Source organism: Apaloderma vittatum, unplaced genomic scaffold, assembly GCF_000703405.1.
Source record: "Apaloderma vittatum isolate BGI_N311 unplaced genomic scaffold, ASM70340v1 scaffold30799, whole genome shotgun sequence".
Lineage (NCBI taxonomy): Eukaryota > Metazoa > Chordata > Aves > Trogoniformes > Trogonidae > Apaloderma > Apaloderma vittatum.
In genome coordinates, this window is record NW_009736304.1 from 1 (window position 1) to 9,997 (window position 9,997).

A 9,997-nucleotide genomic window follows, 5' to 3' on the forward strand; every position below is an offset into this window, starting at 1 on the left:
GGTGACGCCGCAGCGCGCCGGGATTGTGTGTTCTCGAGGTCCTCTCGGGGAGAGCGTGGAGGAAAGCTGATGGTTCAGAGCACGGTAACGCCTTTGCGGTGGTTTGCGCCCCCGGTTAAGCGGCGGCGATGTGTCTCTTTTGGTATTAGTTAAAATAAATCTTCTACTGTGATGTGCTGGGTCTCGAAGCAAAAAAAAGTGCCTCTTGAGGAACGTGGAAACACGTTATTCCTGTAAAAGATGGTCTAGTAATGTACGTGAAGGAAACGAGCTCTGCGATTGCAGAATAGTTTTGCCTTAGCGTTGAGGACTAAGATAATTTAAAACCAAGCCCACCCATGTGACTTTAAGCGTAAAGTGTTAATGTTGCTGGGAGGGGGACTATTTTCCTTCTATATTGCAGCCATTAAAATTGTTCCGGATCGACTTTTGCATTTGGAAAGGTTATACGATCACGCCAGAAGTCGCTCGGTTCCATTAGATCCCACCTTAACTCAAGGCGTTGTGTATCCTGTGCGGAGGAAGCGGGTAACGCCGCTGAGAGCATCCCGGTGTTGTTACTAGATCGTTCGCTTAGATCTGCGTCGGGGTGAAGAGGTCAAAGGAACGTGTCTGCCGGGCTGGTTCGTTGAGTGAAGGGTGGGTGCAGGGGTAGGGGAGCAGCAGATCACACCGGTGGTGCAGGAGCTCACTTCAGCTTGGTTCCAGTCCTGTTAACTCCTGTCAGGTTTTGGAAGCTCATTTACTGCTGTCTGAACAACTGGGTAATGCGACTTGAAGCAAAAGACCTTTAAATGATTTAGCCTTAAGTTTCAATTTGCAGCTACTGCTTCCTGTATAGGCAGAGAAAGGAATTTGAGCAGCAGATCACACCGGTGGTGCAGGAGCTCACTTCAGCTTGGTTCCAGTCCTGTTAACTCCTGTCAGGTTTTGGAAGCTCATTTACTGCTGTCTGAACAACTGGGTAATGCGACTTGAAGCAAAAGACCTTTAAATGATTTAGCCTTAAGTTTCAATTTGCAGCTACTGCTTCCTGTATAGGCAGAGAAAGGAATTTGTGCTGGTAAATGTGTATCTTGCTGAGCATTAGCAGTACATCTTTCAACTTCTAGGATGTAAGAATGTAGATGGGCACCATCAGACAGGACAACCATCGATGCTGTTGATGTCTGCTTTTGCGGAAGAGCAGCTTTATCTGCTGCAGAGCAGGCAGCGAGCAGAGCCCCATGCAGTGGGGACGCTGGCTCAGGCCGTGCCTGGCTGGGTGCTGGCATGGGCCCCGCTGGAGTCCTGTGGATCCTGGCCCTGGTCTGTGGGGTGCCTGGGGGCTGTGGCCCTGGCTGTGCTCGCCAGGTGCCGCTTCCAGGAGTGCTGGGGAGGATCCATGTGACAGCTGTTGTCAGCAGCTGCATGTTGTGCCCAGTGCGGGCGTGTGGGAAGGGGGCTGCCAAGGGAGGCGATGGCTGGGAGAATGTGGGCTAAGGGCGATGTGGCATACCAAAGTGGGACTGAAAAGGGCAATCCCAGTGTGGGGGCTGAAGTCAACACCTCGTGTTCTCTGCAGTTTGTCTGGCAGTGCTCTGATGAAAGGCACATCGTGGATTATCTCAGATCTGCTGCTTTGCCATAGGCAGTGTATGGGCTGTTTGGTACGAGACAAAAAATTGGCTCAGAAAATGAAAAAAAATAAATCTAAACTTAATCATTGTTTGGTTTGTGGAATTTCTCCTATGCAGTCTGGGATTATCCAGAGGGTTATTACTTAATTTTATGGTCACTGGGAGTCTTGAGTTTTCAAATTAAGTTATTTAGCTGATGCGTGGTGCACAATGTCTGCACACCAGAGTTCTCTTTATAGGAAGGAAGAAATGAAAATAATTGCACTCATTTTATTTGCCCAAACATTATGTGCCAGTTTTCCAAACGGTTGATTTGTGCTGCTTAATATGGCTATTGCCACTAGTGTCACATGTTAAAGAATTGTTGAATTTGCTATTGAAACAGCTGCTGATAGTTTGAAACTCTCACTCTTCACCAACTTTGCTTTAACAGAAACCTGGCAAATGAAGATGTGTTTGGTCCACGGTGTGCTTCTATTTGACAGACTTTTTTCCCTCCCTTCAATGCATTTGGAAATTTCAAATCACTTTGCAAAGTTTGGTTTTTGTTAAGCAGGGCTTTTTGCAGACTGGGAGATAAAAGCATGTAAGTCAGCTTCCCAAGGTCATGTGAGGGCAAAACTTGCTCTGTTACTCTTGTGCTGTGAGAACCGAACAGGGCACAAAATATCTACATGGAACTTGAATCTGTTGCTTCCTCTTCTGGTGCTTTTAATTACCAAACCATGAAAACTTATTTTCAAGACTTCTATCAAATTAATTAACCCCTTACATGTGTGCAATTCTATAGGAAAAATGTTTTTTCTTGAGGATAAATTTTCCATAAATCATAGTACGTGTACTTTTTGGCCTTGTCTGTATTGATGGGAAAAATAACTTTTGTAATTATGAAATATAATATTGGTGCACAAATCTTGAGGGTTGTTTTTCTTTGGTGTTTTGGCAGGTAAACGACCTCTGCTGGCATGTGCGCTGTCTGTCATGCAGCGTTTGCAGAACGTCCCTAGGAAGGCACACCAGCTGTTACATCAAAGATAAAGATATCTTCTGCAAACTTGATTATTTCAGGTATATCATACAGGAATATCGTTTTATTAGATAGCGTGTTACACTTGCTTGTTCCTTTTCACTTAAGCCGCAGCTAAAACGTACATTGAGGCTCTCTGTTTTTTATTTAATACATTTATTTTTGGTAGTTGAATTCGATGTTTCTTGCAGAGGGACTTGAGAAACCCCGAGTCTGTCTGATGTCGCTGCCTGCCCCGTCTCCCTCTCTGCCCCTCCATCGTTAGGCATTGCTACTGCATTTATACACTAACTTACTTCTGTGCACACAAGGAGGGGCAAAAAAAAAAGGCAAGTCGGAGTCCCTGCCACAGAAAGGCTGTAAAGCTGTTGTATGTGCAAAGAATTGTCCTTAGGGAGCGCAGGCTGAGAGCACAAGAAGAGCTGAGACAGTCCCTGTTTGGACTCGCACCTCATGGGTGTGGGACTTGGGGTATCCCACAGAACTACAGAACCAACCCAGAATAAATCCTGTGATCTTTTAGAGAAGTGGTTACACTTTCCTGTGATCCGTTGGATTTAGAACACAAAGCATTCTTCAAGATTAAGGTCTGATTGTATAAGGAAGAATATTATTTGTTGGTGTTGAAAGTGCTCATGGTAAGATATCATTGGTCCAGAACAAAAAATTCTGTTACTAATTTTGGTGTGATTTCCACTATTTCCCCAAACTGAATTATTTATGTGATTCCCCCCCCCCACCTGTGTAGCCAGTGGGTTAGGTTCAGCTCATCAGTTCTGGCACTGAAAGAGAGGGAGGGGGCAGGCTGAATACTGTGAACTGGGAAAACAAAATTTTGTGAGACTTCAAAAAATGAACTTACGAGCCTGCAAAGATTTTCAGGACAAATTCTTATCTAAATAATCAACAGATCTTGGTGGCTAGTTTCCTCTTCACAGAGAAATGTTCTACTGTAGTAATGTAAATACTTGCAGATACTTGAATTTCTTTTAAAATCATAATGTGATGGTAATTAAAGAAATAACTATAAATACAGGTTTTCCCCCTGCTGAAGGAGACTGAATGATTAGTGAAGACCAAGGTAGCTAAATATGATAATTCAGACTACCACTAGGGTAATGTGAAATGTATTTGAATAATTGATAGAATTTTGAACAGTCAGCTGTTTTCATCTCCCACTCACAGCTTTTTAAAAAGTCATTGTCTTTATAAAAGGAAAGGTGAAGAGTTGGGAATTCATGTAGCAGTTGTTTCAGTTTTGCCCTTTGCCTTATGAAAATATTAACTTCTGTAATTTGGTAGTGGTGTTGCCTTAAGCTGTCAGATGCAAACTTGCTGATTTTTTTTTTTTTTAATTTTTTTTTTTTTGCAATAAAAGCACAACTATGCTGTCCCCTCACCTCTGGTGAGCTGACTCACTGTGGATTTCAGCTGTAATGCTGCATCTTGGTCACCTCTGGCCCTCCTGGCATCACCCTCGTGCCTGAAAGGGTCTCTGTGCCTTCACCCTCCTGTTGCCTCCTTGGTTTTTGCAGGCGCTATGGCACCCGCTGCTCCCGCTGCGGGAGGCACATCCATTCCACGGACTGGGTCCGCAGGGCGAAAGGGAATGTGTACCACCTGGCATGCTTTGCCTGCTTCTCCTGCAAAAGGCAGCTGTCTACTGGAGAGGAGTTTGCTCTGGTGGAAGAGAAAGTCCTTTGCAGGGTACATTATGACTGCATGCTGGACAATCTGAAAAGAGAAGTTGAAAATGGTAACGTAGTTCTTAACAAAAGCAGTATGTTTGTGGTTTAGTTTAATTAAAATTGTTGGGGTTTGCTTCATCTTCCTTATTAAGACGTAATTGCCTAGCTTTACTAAGGCTGGAAGCGCAGGTTCTTGAATTAAAATAACGTGCAAATTATCTGATATTTTAATTTTTTTTTAATGTTTGTGTAACTTGTTTTCTATCCTAAGGAAAAGAAAGCAAGAACCTATGTAGTTGATAAAATATCATGCTGGATCTATTCCTTCCCTCGCTTGCAAGGGAGCCATTTGAGGTGTAGTGGGTGGTGCTGCCAGATCAGTCCAACTTTGAACAGAGCATGGCTTTATTTACAGTTGCAGTTCAGCTGGCCAAGTACTGTTGTTTATTGTTGGAGGACACTCTGACTTACAAATAACATAATTTTGAATGTTTAGCAGACAATGATGTTCTCTTTTTAATGCTTCAGGTAATGGGATTAGCGTGGAAGGAGCATTACTAACAGAACAAGATGTTAATCATCCAAAACCAGCAAAAAGAGCTCGGACCAGCTTCACAGCAGATCAGCTCCAGGTAGAGGCAGTGCTAAAAACTCATGTAGTTCGGGTTTATGTGGGACATAGGTGCTGAGCCGATAGGATGTTGGATGTGCATTTAGGGGGAGAGAAAAAGCTTGCATGCTTTAAACTATTTCGTAAACTATCAAGACACAGCATGTTTCTGGAACTGTTTGTTAGCTTCAGCAGTTTAATATGAAATAGTCACTCTTCAAGCTTTTTATTTCCCTGGGGGCAGCCAGTAGTTCTGCCGAGTGGAAACAAAAAGGTTCTTCTATTTTGATTGCTCGATGAAATCTATTTAATCAGGCATTTACATCACTACACATAATACAGGCTAAATATTTTTAGAATTATGTAATGTGAAGAGTTGTACTAAAGATGGGCATAATATATGACTTGAAGACTTCAACAGGATGGAAGTTTGAATTTTGTTGTAATGCCTGCTTTCAAGGCTTCTTGTCTTGTTGCTACCCTGGTACGAGTTAACCCATGTGTCAGGCAGTCCAGAGCTATTTCACTCTCTGGACTGCCGCTTCACTTGAATTAGGTTTCTAGGGAAAAACACCAGGACACGGGCTGGCTCCCTATGAAAGTGGTGAGACCAGATTTAGAGGTTTCACCATGTAGTGGGAAGGAAGCTGTGGCTTTCTACCTAATCCTAGCTGAGCATCCCTGCTTTCAGTTTGGGACATGTCTTTGAATTTTTGGTCACGCATAGCTGCTACAACATTCATTTTCCACTGTCTCAGTCTGAGTTCTGTTTTGTCAGCCTGTCCTCCTCTTGTTTATTGTGAAAGCAGTTGAGAAAAATGAAGTTTGAGGTATAATAACACATGAGGCTTTTAAGCAGTGCTGCGTGAGGTGCGTGCGGCTGTTCAAAGCTTGGTTTGCTATTTCAGTTGTGTCTGGAGACAGAATGTGGTGTTAAGATAAAACTAGCGTGTTAGCAAGAATTGGACGAGAGCTCTGGACATCAAGCTTGACTTCTGTGAGAGGGAACTTTCTTAGCGGTTGCTGAGTGGGAGATAGGCTCAGCCATCAGGGCAGGAACGGCATTCAGTGCTTCTTCTTGTTTGCCATCACTAAAACTATGTTTCCCTCTTTTCCTGTTTTAAATACACGGTGACTGACTTCAGCAGGTGTTTGAGATCTCTAGGGCCTCTTACTTAATGACACTTGCTGTCTGCTCAGTGCATCCATCTCTGTACCTGTCTGTGCTGATGTAAGACTACTTCGAGCAAGAGAAGCATCAGAGGATGTGGCTGAGTGGCAGCATGCAGTAACACACCTTGTGAAGTACTTGTACAAAAGGATGTCTGTGCTTTTTGATGTCTTTGTATGAATGGTAGGAGGGTAGTTTCAGCATTTCTGAATGTGGAAAGAATGTTCAAAGATGAAGCCAAGCAAAATCTGCAGACCATCAAGGGTCAAATCCAGAAATGAGAAACTGCAGTTTAAGTTGCTAAAGGTACCTTACAGAAATCTGTGAAGCCTTATTTCCTTAAATAAGGTAAACTCTTATGGGCTCTAAAAGTGCTCAGGATGCAGGCCAAGTTGACATCTACTTCCTCAAAAAAAAATATAATTCATACCCTTATGGCAAGTGTTCACATGAATTTTCTGTAAAAAGATGAGTGTGATGAAAAAAATTACATAGTGCCAGTCAGCCAAGGTGGAGCCTTGGTGTTCCTTGTGTTCGTTAAAGGTAGATGAGGCACAAAGAGCTGCCCAGTTGCTGCGTCCTCTGTGCAGGCGAAAAGAGGGTTAAGTTGCTCCATGGTATACAAGATGCAGACAGTGACTGACAGTGAAGAGGCAGATCAGAGTTCAGTCTTTCTGCTGTGTGCCATGCTCTGCTGCTATGGACATTCTCTTGCTCAAGTGTGTTTGATTTGCAGTGAATTGTCTAATTTTCTCCCACAGTTATTTTAATGCAATTGTAACAGAGCACCTCTTCTATATTTTTTTTATTTATTTTCTTTTATTTCTGCCAAACAGAATTAGTTTCTTGCATTTCTGGTAAATGTCTCTGCTCAGTTAAGCATAATAAGAGGCTTGTGTTTTGATTTGATTTTTTTTTCTTGTTTGTTTGCTTCCTCTCTTAATATATTGGAGACTGGGGACTAGTGATTCCAAGTTTCCTAAAATAAAAACAGGCAAGGAGTAGGGCCTGTCTGTGAGGAGCCTCTAATACTGCTGTTGGGACTGTGCACACAGATCTGCCATCCCTTATCTTGCCTTTTCAGGTTATGCAAGCACAGTTTGCTCAGGACAACAATCCAGATGCACAGACGCTTCAGAAACTGGCAGAAAGAACAGGCTTGAGCAGGCGTGTCATACAGGTAACTGTGTGAAGTTACTTGACTAACAAAGTCTGTACTTATCCACTTGAAATGGTAAATGACAATTTCCTCCATGTAGTTGTTCTGAGATGGAAAAAAATCTAATCTGACAGTTGTAACATAACTTCAGACAGCATCTTTAGTCATCAGTAGTTCTGGGACATGGAAGCGGCCGTGTCCCAGTCAGTGCCCAGGTCAGCCTGGCGGGACAGTGCCTGGTGCTGCGTGCTCCTCGCCACCGCCGTGCCGGTCACTGCAGCAGCTTTCCCGACTTGAACACGCTCACCTGAGGCACGTGTAGGCTTAGCACGGGTATTTCTTCATTTGGGCTGTCAGTGCTACGTTCAAGGCCCGATTACCTGAATTTGGCTCAAGTCAGAACTCTAAGGTTTTTGTTATGCTAATGTTGACACAGAATGCAATCTATCAACACTGTCAATTTTTCCCCCTTTTCAGGTGTGGTTTCAAAACTGCAGAGCACGCCATAAGAAACATGTTAGTCCTAATCACTCATCTACTGCTCCTGTCACAGCAGTTCAGCCCTCCAGGCTGTCTCCACCCATGCTAGAAGAAATGGCTTACTCTGCGTACGTGCCCCAGGACGGGACGATGTTAACTGCTCTTCACAGCTACATGGACGGTAGGTGTAACGACTGTGCACATCCCAGAACATTGTTATTGACTGTAGGAAGAGCCAGTTAAAGGAACTTAATGGATTTTTAAATTTCTAGTATTTTTTAGAGAATATCCTAGTACTGTACTTGCTCTTTACACCTTGTTAAGAAGTGTACCTCTTCAAGCAGTAACCCTTCACTGTAAGAGTGTAGTATTGGGTATGAAGACTGGGTTGGTTTTTTTTGTGCTTCCTTCAAACTATGAGTGCTAGTAATAAGATATCAAACACTTTATAAAAACACCCATGCTGGTTTGGTTGGTTTTTTTCTTAGCAATAGATACTCAATCCGGCCACTTCACTGAAAACTGAAGCTTCCCTTCACCATCACACACGATGCAAGGAGTGTGGTAGTTTCAGTCGTTCTGAGTCTTATGACCCAGCAAGTCAACAACTTCAGCTCGTGTCTGTGATTAGGAGAAGCTGTGAAGGTTTTGGGAGAACTTTACTCTGAGCCGTGTGTGTGGCCAGAGCTTATTTGTCTCCCAAACAGTGGCATAAGGTGGGCTGCGGGTGGAGGAGTGTGAATGCTGGACTGGGGAAGACAGAACAGGCTGCACGGGTTGGAACTGGTGAACTCCTGTTAACCGATGAGATGTATTAGCTGGTAATCTTTTTCTACCTCTGATGATGCTGACCAGTGAATGTTTTTGGTTTTGTAGCTCATTCACCTACAGCTCTTGGACTTCAGCCTTTGCTACCCCATTCAATGACACAACTGCCACTAAGTCACACCTAATTCCTTTCTGTCAGGGATATAAGCTATTAAGGACGTAACCTAAGTCATTTATTGTGTATTAAATATCATTGGAAAGATATTTAACATCTGAACCATTTTCAAGATCACTTTTGCTGCCCGAGTATGTAAGTATATTTAGCCTGCAAGACACTTTTATGGATTCTGCATAAATAACTATTATGTTGTTTACAAGCCTTATTAAACACCTTTTTGTATCGTCTGGAAGTAGTCCACTCTAGTTATGTGTGTGTTAATTTATTTGTCATCAAAAGAGCACTTTGCCTAAAAGAAAGGACTGACAATTGTGCAAAATGTTTACAATTCTTTGTGAAATTGTAGTTTATCATTAGTTTGTATCTGTAAGTTATTGCCAGAAGTATTACCTGTATTTGAGTTGTATACAGCCTATACGTTAAAGCTTATTTCTGTGAGTTTACAAAAATAATTTTTGTTTGGAAATATTTTCAAAATGAACTGAATAAAGTTTCTGCTGTAGCATGCCAAGCAAAAATGTTGCTGTGTTTATGGCTGAGCTGTGGTCATTTATCAGTGCTTAACTTGAATCCTCAGTTTTAAGAGAAGGTCCCTGGTGTACTCGGGTACCCCACACTCTTTTGGGGGTGTTCATATCTGTCTTGATTTTAAAAAATCTTTAATGGGCTTACATGGGTCTTGAAATGCCCTGAAGTATGTGGTACTTTAAAGTCAGCCTATGCAAACTGGTGCTGCTCCTGAGGGAGCACACCTGCAGGGTGAGGGAAACGGTGGATGCAGAGAATAGATTTGCAACCCTGAGTGGAGAACCTGAATTTGCATCCGCTTTAACACTTTGAATTTTTACTGCTTCATCTTTTGCTCTCTTCGTTGGTTTCATCTTGTGATTGTTGTTAAGCAGGATGGTAACTAATATGCAATACTTAAACAGGGTCTGGATTTTTAAAGTAAAATCTAGTTCAGTACTTTAACTGATCTGTATTAAACTGTGTATGAATACAGGCTGGAATTCAGTCAAGTGTACAAAAGCCTACTTTGTTTTAAATGTTAACGTGCTAAGACAAAATTGTAAAGCATGTTTTGAGACACTGATGTGGTGGACAAAAGCTAGTGTATACTGTCAATTCAACTCATTTTTATCTTTGCAGCCTACATTCCTTCAAGACCTAAACTTTACTTGCATCAGAAGGAAATTGTACTCTTGAAGGTGTCTGTATCCTTTTTATCTCTCCCAACTCTGCAAAACATCTGAACTGTTCTGATCAAACCACTTCAACATGGAAAAGGTAGTATTCT

General features: G+C 42.5%; 1 protein-coding gene across 1 annotated transcript; it reads left to right on the forward strand.

Annotated features, from left to right (window-relative positions):
• Positions 1–403: 403 nt before the first annotated feature.
• LOC104269165 (LIM/homeobox protein Lhx8-like) lies at positions 404–9,218 on the forward strand (the record flags this gene model as incomplete). The annotated part of the gene is made up of 7 exons (XM_009876931.1): positions 404–528; positions 2,566–2,687; positions 4,182–4,402; positions 4,863–4,966; positions 7,200–7,295; positions 7,752–7,935; positions 8,631–9,218. Coding segments are annotated over 7 exons (929 nt in total), but the record flags the coding sequence as incomplete, so codon positions are not given.
• Between the last annotated feature and the right edge of the window lie 779 nt (positions 9,219–9,997).